Source organism: Lynx canadensis, chromosome A1 (assembly GCF_007474595.2).
Source record: "Lynx canadensis isolate LIC74 chromosome A1, mLynCan4.pri.v2, whole genome shotgun sequence".
NCBI classification, from domain to species: Eukaryota; Metazoa; Chordata; class Mammalia; order Carnivora; family Felidae; genus Lynx; species Lynx canadensis.
The window spans coordinates 195,983,899-195,997,109 of record NC_044303.2 but is presented as its reverse complement, the minus strand read 5'-3'; the positions used below and the strand labels follow the sequence as shown (position 1 = coordinate 195,997,109).

General features: G+C 50.2%; 1 protein-coding gene across 1 annotated transcript in view; it reads right to left on the bottom strand.

Moving 5' to 3' along the window:
* FAT2 (FAT atypical cadherin 2) overlaps positions 1 to 9,729 on the bottom strand; it is a 61,294-nt gene extending 51,565 nt beyond the window's left edge. Inside the window, exons 1-2 of the mRNA XM_030328923.1 lie at positions 6,468 to 9,729; positions 3,903 to 4,217 (exon numbers count right to left, since the gene is read on the bottom strand). Of these exons, the coding sequence (XP_030184783.1) occupies positions 3,903 to 4,217; positions 6,468 to 9,729 (3,577 nt within the window). The remainder of the gene's footprint in view (positions 1 to 3,902; positions 4,218 to 6,467) is intronic.
* Positions 9,730 to 13,211: the final 3,482 nt, after the last annotated feature.

Genomic DNA, 13,211 nt, shown 5'->3' with positions numbered 1-13,211 from the left:
GAAGAAAGACACACTTCTCTGGGCCAGTGTGAATATTGTCCCAGGTCACCTCACTCAGCTCATCCCCAAGCTGAGGGGCCTGACGGGGAAGGGCCCAGGATCCCGGGCCCCCCAGGAAGAGTGCAGGGACGAAAGGGCCTCAGCTAGTAAACCTTCCTTCTGGCTCAGTCCTGGCTTTCCTCCTGCTTCTCTCTCTCCATCCCCTCTTGTCCCTTTCTCTCCTCTCTCGCTCTCTCTCTCTCTCTCATTTATCCCTCACCGTCCTCCTTCTCTCTTCCTTACCCGTCTCTTCCTCTCTTCCCTCCCCTTATTTACCTCTCTGAATATCCGACATTGTCTGTCTCTGGTTTTTCTTCTCTCTCTCTCTCCCTTGTCTCACCACCGCATCCCCAGACCTTCTAAGGGCCAGTGTCCCTGGAATTGCTGCCTATGGCTTCCTGGATCATTGCCTCTGTCGTCAGCCTCATCCTTCTCTCTGAGGTCAGCGTCAGGATTCCCAGGGAGTGCCGTGTAGAATGGGGACATGGCAAAGCCGCCCCCATGGGTCCTGTGTGAGGATCCTTCCTGGCATGAGGTGGACCCTCGTCATTTCTCCTCCCCAAACAAATGTTTCCCATCACCCATCTCAGGCCCATCTTTGACTTTCCTCTCCCTCATCCAGTGATTCTCCAACACCTGTTGATTCCACCTCTAATGGATTCCAGATCCTTCTACTCCATTCACCCCGCCCTACCACAGTCTAGATCTTACTCCAACCACCTTTGCAGCTCCCTCTCCTTCAGGGTCCCAACAGCCAACACTCCTCCGTGTCCAGCTCTGTATAGATCTATATTGATTAACTCACTTAATCTTTACAATTACACAGGAGGTAGCTATCATCATGTCCATTTTACTGGTGGGAAAAGTCAGGCATAAAGCAGCTGAGTAACTTTACCTACCTCTTGCAGTTAATAAGTGAGGGAAGTTGGGGCATCTTGGTGGCCCAGGGGGTTAAACATCTGCCTGACCCTTGATTTTGGCTCAGGTCATGATCTCATGGTTCATGAGATCAAGCCCTGCATCAGGCTCTGTGCTGACAGTGTGGAGCCTGCTTGGGATTCTCTCTCTCTCTCTCTCTCTCTCTCTCTCTCTCTCTCTCTCAAAAATAAATAAACATTTTTTAAATTAAAAAAATAAGTAGGAGGAATGGGATCTGCATTTAGACAATTGCCCTACTTGCTGTCCCTTCCTCCCTGCTAGCTATTGCTCCAGTCGCTCTCCTTGCCCAGGTGTCCTTGCAGACTGCTGTCAGTCCTTCTCACCCTTCAGCTCAGCATGGCCACCCCTGCTCCATGAAGCTGTTGCTACTGCACCACACCGAGCAACTCTCCCTCTCCTCTGGGTGGCTGTGGCACCGCATCTATACATATCTTACGATGGGCTCGTTCGCACTGGCTTTCTAGTTTTTTATACCCAGATCTTCATGCTCTTGATGGGTTGAATTCCTCAAGGCCCCAAACTGTGTTTAATTATCTTCACATCTCAACACAGCACATAGTTTAAATGCTTCATGAGGGCAGACACCTTTAAACATTTGTTGAACAAAGGAACGAAGCTTGGGCTTCACTAGAGATGGTCGATGCTGGCAGAGATTCATTCATTAATGACTCTCTTATTTCTTGAGGTCCTACTGTGTGCTAGGCACTGAAGATATTAAAGAAGGAAAAAACAATCAAGGTTCCTTTTCTAGAAAGCCTTTGAAGTTTAGTGGAGGACATAGATAATTCACGGAATAATCACACACGTGAATATAATGTTCTGTGATAAGTGTTTAAAAAAGAAAGGAGTAAGGGCCCCTGGGTGGCTCAGTCAGTTGAGTGTCTGACTTCGGCTCAGGTCATGATCTCATGGCTGATGAGTTCGAGCCCCGTGTCAGGCCCTGTGCTGACAGCTCAGAGCCTGGAGCCTGCCTCAGATTCTGTCTCTGTCTTTCTCTGCCCCTCCTCTGCTCACGCACTGTCTCTCTCTCTCTAACACAAATGAACATTAAAAAAATGTTTTTTAAAAAAGTAGACTGAGCTGGGAGATGTATTATAGTGTCAGGAAAAACTGTAAAGAAAGAATGGCTGGGCTGGGATCTGAAAGAGGAGTGGGAGTTAGCCAGACTAAAGGAAAGGAAAAGGAACTTCTGGAAGAAAGAACAGTGTATGCAAAGGCCATGTGTCAGGAGAGGGCATGGACTGAAACAGGCCATGTCGTCGGAGCCAGAGTGGTAGGATAAGAAAGGCAGGATGAAGCCCGAAAGGTCCACAGAGACCATGTCAGACACAGTGTGGGAGACATGGCAGGATCTGGCTTTATCTTAAGGATGTGGGGGAACCATTCAAAGTATCCAGGCAGGGAAATAGGATGATGTAATGGTGGTGATAAGAAAGGGGGGCTGGGGCCTCCACTCCTGACTTATTATTTTATTTTTAAATGTTCGTGCTGGTTAAAATGTCTTCTCCTCAACTGCAGGAAGACTAAGGACATCTCTGTTCTCTGGGGCATTTTGCCAGACCCTGTGTCAGGGAACTGTTGACAGTAAACAGGATGGGGATTTGGAAGACATTGAGAAGCCAATGCCTTAGGTGAGAGACCTCTTCTCTCTTCTGCAAGGTCGGGTGGGGGGGGGGGGGGGGGGACAGGATGGGCCCAGTGAGAGCCAGCTTAGGCCTGTTTTCCAGGGTGAAAGGATCCTTCTTAAAGGACTAATCCATTCCTTGAGATCAAAGGTTAACAGGAAAGGCTCCAAACAAATGTCCCTGTGCAAATAGATACTTGCGTCCTCCACACACCGTCTGTCCCAGGACTTCCAGCCTCTTGCTCCTCCTCATTTCCTTCTGTCTTAAGGATGGGGAGCTAGTTTCTCCCTTTCCACCTCCTCCAATCTCGCCAGGATTTTGTCCTTCCAAGAATGAATTACTGGAGCCAGAGAATAGGATCTTGGGTTCGGAGGAGAGAGCGTCTGCCCTCTCTGCTATCATATCGCTGTCCATCCTCTAAGAGAAAGATGTGGCTTTGGAGACATATCCACAGCAGCGGGAGCTGGCTCTCAAATTCCAACAGCGACAGGAGCCAGGCAGGTAGCCTCAGTTCGAGAAGCAGGCTGAGGGTAGCACAAGAGGGCGGAGGGGCCCATGGGGACCAGAGGACAGGCACCTGCTCTGCATGAAGAGCTGCTGTTGACTTCAGGTAGTTGAGGCCCTGTGCAAATGTGAGCTCAGTGTGGCCAGATCTCCTAGTTCTTTATGATCCACCGGAAATCTGGAGTGTTTTGTGGAATTTTCTAATTTTTAAACGCTGGCAACAACTTGAAAAATCATTGTTTAAGACTTGCACAAGCCAAACAAAATGCCTTTGTGGTCTATGAACCACCCACTGTCTTGCCCCAGGTGGCCTTGGGCCAAGGATAGATGTTTGTGAGATGGTTGACTCTACTGGAGTGGATCTCCACTGCCACCGCTCTGTGGGCAGGCTTGAGATCGGTTTAGAACTAGGGTTAAGAGATTGGATCTGTGGCTGTGACTCGGGGGAGGGGTCAGTTTGGGAGCACTCAGAGATCTGAAATAGTCCCAGCGTGGCCACCCAGGCATCCTGCTTAGCTTTCCTAGGCCCCAAGGAAAGAAAGCCAATATATTCTTGTTTTCCCAGAGAGATAGACTGCACAGCAGTGGTTCTCAAACTTAGCACCCCTGAGAATCCCCCGGATATTTTGTTAAATAAAAGATGGGTTTCTGGGCCCCGGCCTGTGGTAAGGTGGGGCTTGAGAATTTGAATTGCTAACACGTGGGCAGGTGATGCTGAAGATGCTGGTCCAAGACCAAACTGTGAAAAGCACTGTGGTAGAGACTCCTATTCAGCCAGATTCCTGAGGTCCTTACCTGTGAGCGGGTGAAGAACAAAGAATCCCATATTGTTCCCACCGGTGATGTTGAAGGTCAGCTTCCCTTTGGAGCTGGAGTCCGGGTCCCAGGCATCCAGCTGAAGCACAGAGGTGTGCAGGGGGGCATCCTCCCGGACGGAGGGGTAGAACACCGGCCTGGACATCCGGGGTGGGTTGTCGTTGACATCCGTAACCTCAATGTAGACTTCGGTTACGGAAGAGAGAGGTATGGAACCTCTGTCTACTGCCAGTACCGTCAGCCAGTAGCAGGACACAGATTCTCGGTCCAGGGGTGCCAGAGTCTGGATCATACCTAGGGACAGTCGAGCACCAAACCCCAAATCTTTTAGAGCTCACAGTAGCTTTCGGAATCACTTTACCTAACGGTCCCCGGGCGATACTGTGGAAACAGGAGTGTTCCACAGGAAAAGGGACCTGCTGTCAATGTGGTGTGGGAGCTGCTGAGTTAAACGCATGCAAGTCGTAGCCTTGCTGTAGAGCCTCTCAGAACCGTTCTCTGCTAAGATAAGCCCGTGACAGTTGTCCTTAAACCGGTTCCTTCAAGTTTCAAATAGTATAGATACCCATTTAAAGGTTAGGGATCTGATGACTAAATTGCTGTTCCCCTTTCCAGCATCCTTATGATTCTAGAGATCTCACTTCATGCCTCAGTTTGCTCGCTCCAGAGATTGCTTACTATGGGCCAGCACTGTTCTAGAAGTCGAGAGTCCGACAGTGAGCACAAGAGGGGTGCACCCTAAGTTCTCATGGGCCACGCTCAGCCGGAAGGACTTGTACCAGAGGACAAGGCCCATGCTCACAGCTGTCGTGGGGCAGAGCGGAAGGAATCACACTGTTTTGTCAGCTGGAGGGACGAAGGCCCAGAGAGAGAACGTGATTTGATCAACATCGTGTAGCAAGTGGGCCTGAAGAGCAGAGTCTCTTTTAACTGACTCTCAGTCTAATGCTCTTTCTACCACATCACCCTGCCCTTCACCCTGGAAATAAATCACCCATCAGATTGTAAGCTCTTTGAGGACAGTGACCTACCTTTATTCACCTGGGACCTCCCCCAAGGTGTCACTCTCAGAATCTCACAAGCAGAAGGTGCTTGTGAGTGTTTGGTGAATTGCACTTATTTTCTATGAAGCTTTAAAAGGAATAAATAGGGAAGTTCGGTCAGTTAAGTGTCCAATTCTTGATTTCAGCTTGGGTCATGATCTCTCGGTTCGTGAGTTTGAGCCCTGGGTCGGGCTCTGTACTTACAGTGCAGAGCCTGCTTGGGATTCATTCTCTCTCTCTCTCCCAAAATAAATGAATAAACTTGGGGTGCCTGGTTGGCTCATTTGGTAAAGTGTCTGACTTCAGCTCAGGTCATGATCTCATGGTTCATGAGTTTGAGCCCCGAGTCGGGCTCTGTGCTGACAGCTCAGAGCCTGAAGTCTACTTCGGATTCTGTGTCTCCCTCACTCTTTGCTCCTCCCCTGCTTGTTCTCTCTCTGTCTCTCAAAAAGAAATAAACATTAAAAAATTTTTTCTAAATAAATAAATAAACTTTAAAAAAGGGAGTAAATAAGCTGGTGCCAACTTTTTGGAGGGTAATTTGGAAATTATGTATTAACATTGAAAATATGCATTATCCTTTGACCCAGCAACTGCATTTTTAAGAGTTTTCCCTATAGAGACTCATGCATATGAGTAAAAGTATATGATCAAGGATGTTACAGCTAGATGATAGAATAAAATGCAGCCATTAAAAAAGAAGGAAAAATATAGGTACTGATACGTAAGAGATCCTGGTGTTATGTTATGTGAAAAAAAAAGTGTTGCAGAATTCGTGTCTTTTGTATAATTTTCTCATATAATAAAATGAACAGTGATAAAATGTCAGACACAAAGAAGAAAAATTTACAAGATTATAGACCAAATTGTTAATAAAGATTATATCTAGGGAGATGGGACGCACACACAAAAAAAACATTCATATTTAGGGGCATCTTGATGGTTCACTCAGTTGAACGCCCAGCTCTTGATTTCAGCTCAGGTCATGATCCCAGGCTTGTGGAATCGAGCCCTGCATTGGGCTCTGCACTGAGCCTGGAGACAGATTGAGATTTTCTCTCCCTCCCCCTTTGCCCCTCTCCCCCACTCTCTCTCTCTCTCTCTCTCTCAAAAAATTTTTTTAAACATTCATTTTTAAATTATATATAAAAATTTATAGCCATGATGCATTACTTTTATAAGCATATGCATATACTGTATGTTTATGTGTGTGTATAAGTATATACACAAATGCTAGTGAGATGGTTGATTTGACTTCAATGGATACACACACACACACACACACACACATGCGTGCGTGCGCACATATATACACATATATATATATCTCCAATATGATAAAGATTAATTTAAAATAAAATAAAAGGGACAAGAAGGAGAGTCCCTATTTATTGCCTTTTCTTTTTAGCCTGGAGCCTGACTTCTTTCAGGACAGCCCCTGATCCCCTTAGGCTCATCCTCTCCAAGCACCTGGCACTCCCGTCCACCCCACTCCCAGTACCTGTGTCTTTGTTGATGCTAAAGGCTGCAAGACTGGTGCCAGCCCTCAGGAAGTACTGGAGCTCCCCATCCAAGCCACCATCATCATCGTGGGCGGCCACTACCATCACCTGCGTTCCCGAGGGACTGTTCTCCTGCACCTGGCCCTGGTGCACAAAGGAGGCAAAGCGGGGAGGGTGGAGATTCTCATTCACATCCAAGACTATCACTTCCACGTGGCAGAGGGTCCTGCGGGCCAGGGGCCGCCCACTGTCACTGGCCCACAGGCTCAGATTGTATCCAGCCCGCCTCTCAAAGTCCAGCTCTCTCTCCAGACTGAGCGCGCCAGTCATCGGGTCCACCTGGAAGGTCCCGTGGGCATCATCCAAAAGCACATAACGCACTTCTCCCGCAGGGCCCACGTCAGGATCGGAGGCATCCAGAAACGTTAGAACAGTCCCGGGGGGCAGATCCTCTGGGACTTTCAGGCTGCTGAGTTCCGTGATACACTGAGGAGAGTTGTCATTGGCATCTTCCAATGTGATTTTCAGGTCAGTGACGGAGAAGAGCTGGTGGCCCTTCCTGGGCTGATCCCTGGCTTCCACCTTGAGTATATATTGTGGCTCTGATTCCCGGTCCAGGTGTCCTGTGACAGCCAGCTCCCCAGTGAGGGGATGGAGGGAGAACTTCTCTGTGGGGCTTAGCAGAGTGTAGCGAACCCTCCCATTGTCATCGGAATCGGCGTCTTTTGCTTTCAACTCGGCAATTGTGGTTCCAACTTCTGTGTTCTCCGAGACGGTTATCTGGTACCCACCAGGAGGAAATCTGGGTGCATTGTCATTCCAGTCTTTCACATTCACTGTCAGCAGCTTCCAGGATGACTTCTGGGGAGTGCCCAAGTCATACACTGTTACATTGAGGGTGTAGAACCGGGTGGCTTCATAGTCCAAAGGGGCAGCTACCGTGAGCAGCCCTGTCTCCAGCTCAATGTCAAAGCAGCCCTCGTCGTTGCCGTCTGCGATCACATAGACCAGTTTGCCATTAAATCCAGTATCAGGGTCAGTGGCTGCCAGGCGGGCCAGGGAGGTGTTGACAGGAACACGTTCAAGGATGTCAATGGACTGTGGGAAGTGGTCCTCAAACTGGGGCGTGTGATGATTGATCTGATATGCACTTAAGGAAATGAAGTCCTCATCACTGGAGTCCTGGTTCTGAAACCCAACAGAATGGAGGATGGCCTTTGTGAAATGTGTCAATACTCCTGTTTTATCACATGTTACGGGGACCTCAAAACGAGGATCTCTCACTACAGTAACATTCAAAGTTGTGGGTGAGGCATAGTGTTTCCCATCTGAGGCTGTAATTTTCAGGGAGTAGTTGATGGGTTGACCAGTAGTAGTATGATTCATAAAAGAGCGCTTGAGGGATATCACTCCAGAGAAATGGTTTAGATCAAAATACCCTAGTTCATTGCCTGACACAAACTCGTATTTTAGGTTCTGCAGCTCGTCCACATCTATAGCGGACACAGTCATTAGTGATTTTCCTACCGGCCAGTCTTCGTGGATAGACCCAGTGCAGTTGACTTGCTCAAACATAGGCTTGTTGTCATTCAAGTTCTTGAGCCTAAGAGAAATAGACACTTCCTTTTCCTGGCGAAATGGGGAGCCCCAGTCTGATGCCCGCACCCGGAAGGTGTAAATTCTTTTCATGAGCTCATAGTCCATGGGTTTGGAGGTGGAGATAATCCCCAGGTAAGGGTCAATAGAGAAGGGCACAGCTTTCGGACGAGTGATGGAATAGGTGACGTATCCGTTCTCCCCATGATCCCGGTCTGTGGCAGTAACTGTCAGAATGCTGGTGCCTGGAGGGATGTTCTCATCAAAGGTGCCATCATAGGAGGACCTGTTGAAGATGGGGGCATGGTTGTTACAGTCCACTATATCAATGACCACGGTGGTGGAGGCCAGCCCCGGTGAGGTTCTGATGTGTAGCTGGTAGTGGGCTCGGTCATGGAAGTCCCTGAGCTTCGTGGTGGTGATGAGCCCAGTGCGAGCATTAAGTTTGAACCCTCCACTCTCTGAGGACGGCTTTAGAACATACTGCAGGTTGGGGAAGGTTCGGGTTACTTTCACCATCACCACGCGGCTGCCAGGCGGGGAAAACTCACTGAGCCGCACTCTGTAAACAGCCCTCTCAAATCTGAGGGAGGCCAGTTTGGAAGGGGGTAGGTGAAAGCCCCTGATCTGGGAATGAGAAGAAGGCCCGCTCCCACTCCTGGCCTGCAGGCTGAGGTTGAATCCATGAAGGTGCTCCAGCCAGTTGATGTCTTTGACAGACACCAAACTGAACTCACTGCCGCGGGCGTAAGACTTGATGGCTTTGAAGTACTTTCCAGGGTCACCCCCAACTATCTCCAGCGAGTCCACTTCGGCGCCGGAGCTATTTGCATCTACCGTGACGGTGGCGTAGGTGGCACCCTCCTTGCTGTCTGGCGGAGCCACCACCACCGAGGTGATGGCCGGGGGCTTCCTGAGGGCAGGCTCCACGTGGATGACCAGGGAAGCCAGATTGCCAAACCCGTTGCCCTCTGAGATTTTCCGCATGCGGTCCACAGCCAGCACCTGGAGCTCGTACCTCCCTCGCCAGGTGACGTTGAGCTTCCCAGCCAAGGTGACCACGCCGCTGGTGGGATGGATGGCGAACGTCTCCGACCTTGTGTTGAAGGCATAGTAGAACTTGGCATTCTGGCCCAGATCCGCATCTGTGGCGGTCACCTTGCAGATGGGGCTCTTGAGGGGCATGTCCTCAGAGATGGTGACTCGGTATGAAGGCGGGGAGAAGAGGGGCTTTAGGTCATTCCGGTCCAGGATGTGGACCACCACCCGGGTCAACGCTTCTAACTCCAAGGTCTTCTCCGTGGCTTGGATGATGAGGGTGTAGCTGTCTCGCACCTCCCTGTTCAGAAGGGCCGTGTTACTGCTCTTTGTTCTTATTCTCAGAAAGCAGAAGTCACCCACCACGTACTCCTCTGTTTTAAACACATTGGCCATGTCCCCGGAGATGATCCGGTACCGCACTGCCCACTGGGGCTCAGCGAGGTAAATGCCCATTTTCACGGAGCTCTCCACGTAGGTCTTGGGGGCAGAGTTTTCGTAGATGGTCGCATTATAAAGAGAGTGTGTAAAGCGCCAGGCGGAGGAGGAGGGGATCCCTTCTCGGGGCTTCTCACAGGTTGTACAGCGGAGCAAGAAAATGACAAAGCCCAAGAAGGCAATAATCATGATGGAAAAACTCCTGAAGCCCTACGCACAAAAAAAAAAACCAAGTATGAGTTAGTAAAGAAATGTTTCCTACTGCGATGGTTCTTAGCTGGGATGATTTTGCCCCACAGGGGACACTTGGCAATGTCTGAAGACACCGTCAGCCATCCCAGCTTGTTGGGGAGGATGCTACTGGCATCTGTGGATCGAGGCTGGGGTGCTTCTAAACACCCTGCGACACACAGGACAGCCCCCCAACAACAACTAATGATCCAGCCCCAAATGTCAATACTGCTGAGGTTCAGAAACCCTGTATCTAAACACTAACAGACTAATTTAAATGCTTTCTCAGGGGTAACTAGCAGATACAACATAGTCCTGACCACTCAACTCCTTTTCCCAAAGAACCTTCAACGGCTCCCCAGTGATGGTGGGATAATTTCAACCAGGTACCCAAGTTTAGCAATCTGTCTCTAAGTACTTCCTACAAGACCCTATCCATCAAGGTGGAGCTCCAGCCAAAGTGAGTTGCGTCTGCATGTGCAGGGGCTGCAGAAAAAAACAAAGTGACCGAGATCACAAGCCTGGCCTCCGGTTGGTTGGCCATCAGCCCTGGTTCCACCGCTTACCAGCTGGGTGATTTTCTGCTCAGGTTATTTGACCTCTGTGAGCCTCGGTTTCCTCTTCCGTAGAATGGGGGTAAGGATATTATCTACCTCATTGGATTGGTGTGAAAATTAAGTGAAACAACAAAGGTAAATGACCCAGCGGGGGTGCCTGGGACATAGAAATTATAACATAATATTGGCTATTATCGGTAATAGGCAACTCAGTTTCATCAAGGGAAGGGAGCCACCCAGGGCCTTATGACCAGATAGAGGCAAAGCAAGAATTTGACCTGGGGCTCCTTGCATTAAAGGCCAGGACTGCTTCTTCCACCCCAGACTCACCTGTCCCTGTCCCACTGCTAGTCCCTTTGGACAGAGCCCGATTCTGACTCATCTTGTAACTCCCAAACCCCTGGAATGTCAGAGCTATAATGGGGCTTTGAGACACAGAGTTCTGACCCCACTCCTCGTGCATAGATGGGGAAGCAGAGCCCCGGAGGGGGAACGTGTCTTGCCCCCTTTCACATAGTGGGGGGCCTGGAAAGAACTAGTCCCTGATAATTGTTGAACTGGCCACGAACGAGTGCTTCCCCCCTCTAAGACCTGCCGCGTTTCCCATTGTGTCCTGTGCCGTTTCCCACACGGCTTGTCCCTGAACTCCAGCCTGAGTTCAAAGTGGAGGCTCATCAGGATTAAGGAGAGGGAGAAGGGGGAAGGGGAGTAGGGGAAGGCAGAGGTTCGTTGCCAAAGTGCCTTCCAGAAGCAAAGTGCGAGGCTGGACACAGCAGGCTGGTGCCGGGCCTGCCTGCCCGTGAGAGTCTTGACTCCCAGGAGCTTCTTGGCTGCCAGCCAGATGTGCAGAGCATTCCTGGAGGCAACAGGCAAGACTCGTTTTTCCAGTTGCCTTGCTCTTCAAAGACAAGGAAGAGTTAAACTCCAGGGGCAAGAGGGGAAAGGAGAGGCTTGCATCCATGCCTTTCCAGAGTCCTGAGAGAGCTGAATGGAGCTTCTTTAAGACCTGGCAGGTAGCATCCCAACATGGGAGGGAGGGTGGAAAAGTCTGCCTAACTTGGGATCTGCAAGCCTGTGACAGAAAAGAATTTGAATATGCCCCGTCCTTGCAGCCTCCCTACCACCCACCATCCTTCCCCTGAAATCCTGTTGGTGGCACCCCAGGCCCAGCTCCTCAGAGGAGAGGGGTGGGAATGGAGGCAGATTTCTACACTTGGGGTGTCTATTCCCATCCTTCCTGCCCCTCTACTCTTCCCCCTGGCATCCCCTGCACCCACAGTAGAGCTGGCCCCGGGCAAAAGCCATATTCACCCCATTCCACTCACGCATCCCTGACACAGCAAGAGGAGAGGGACCCCTGAGTCGTGTGGGCCCCAAGCCCCCAGGGTGGCGTTGCTTTGGAGCCCCAAGGGAAAGGGAGTCCTTACCCCAGTCCCAGGTCCGCTCCCTCTGCAGCCCAGCGAGCCCAGGGTGCACCCAGCCTCCCGGCTCGGCCTGCCCTGTTTTGCGGAACGCTTCCTGTTCACCAGGTCAGCACCCGTGGAGGGCAGGCCCCAACAAGACACGCTGCTCAGCAGCTCTGCTCTGCAGGCGTCTTGCAGAGATGAGCTTAGGGAAGGGAGCAGGGGCAGGGTCTCCCTGGAAGAGATAAGGCACAAAGAACATGCACCCTTGGGTAGGGCGTGGGGGGGCCCAGGGCTGTGTTCAAGTTATAGGACCCACAGACCTGGTGTGCAGTTTGCTGAGGAAGGACCTCAACAAATGTGTCTGGACATTTGCTCCTGGAACTATTCCTGGGCAAGTGAACGGGCTTGCGGGGTGCACAGGCACGTTGGGCTCCCTGGGCTGCCCTCCCAGCCCACAGCACCTAGGACCACTATTTCGAAATATCTTGTGAAAACACAAGTCAATTCATATCACTTCCCTTCTTAAAATTTTCCAGTGGCTTCCCATAGCATTCAGATTAAAATCTAAACTCCTTGCTATGACCTACAAGGCCCCACACCATGTGGACCCTGCCTGCTTTTCCAGTGATACCTCCCAGCACTCATTTTTCACCAAGCTGCAACCACATGGGCCTCCTTTCTCCTCCACAAACATACCAAACTAGAGTCTGCCTCAGGGCCTTTGCACTTGCTATTCCCCTTTACTGAAGATTCTCACATGGCTGGCTTCTTCTTGTTATCTTTCTTCTTGGCTCAGCCCAACCCATCCCTCATCCTAAGTTCCAGTTTGATGTAGCCTCCTTCTTAGCACCCTTCTTTTTTTTTTTTTTTTTAAATTTTTTTTTTCAACGTTTATTTATTTTTGGGACAGAGAGAGACAGAGCATGAACGGGGGAGGGGCAGAGAGAGAGGGAGACACAGAATCGGAAACAGGCTCCAGGCTCTGAGCAGTCAGCACAGAGCCCGACGCGGGGCTCGAACTCACGGACTGCGAGATCGTGACCTGGCTGAAGTCGGACGCTTAACCGACTGCGCCACCCAGGCGCCCCAGCACCCTTCTTTATCACACCACCCCATTTTCTTCATGGCACTTATCACTACGCAATATGTTCTTGCTAATTTGTTTAATGACTGTCTCCTACACTAGCCACCGGGCTCCATGAAGACAGGGGCTTTGTGTATCTTATTCATGCATGAATTCTCAGTGCCTGGTACATAACTTCCAGGTACGTAACCCTACTCAATAGTTGAAAAATGGTAGGATCCGGACTTAGGAAAAGCAATGACAGAATGACAGCTGAAAGCACCTTTAGTGATGATCTCTTCCTTTCTGAAGCTGTAAAATGAAGTCCCCCCAAAAGAAAGGGACTTGCCCAAAGTCACAGGGTAAGGACCAGAGTCAGGTTCTTTCCTCTCAACCACCTTGCCAGAAAGAGGA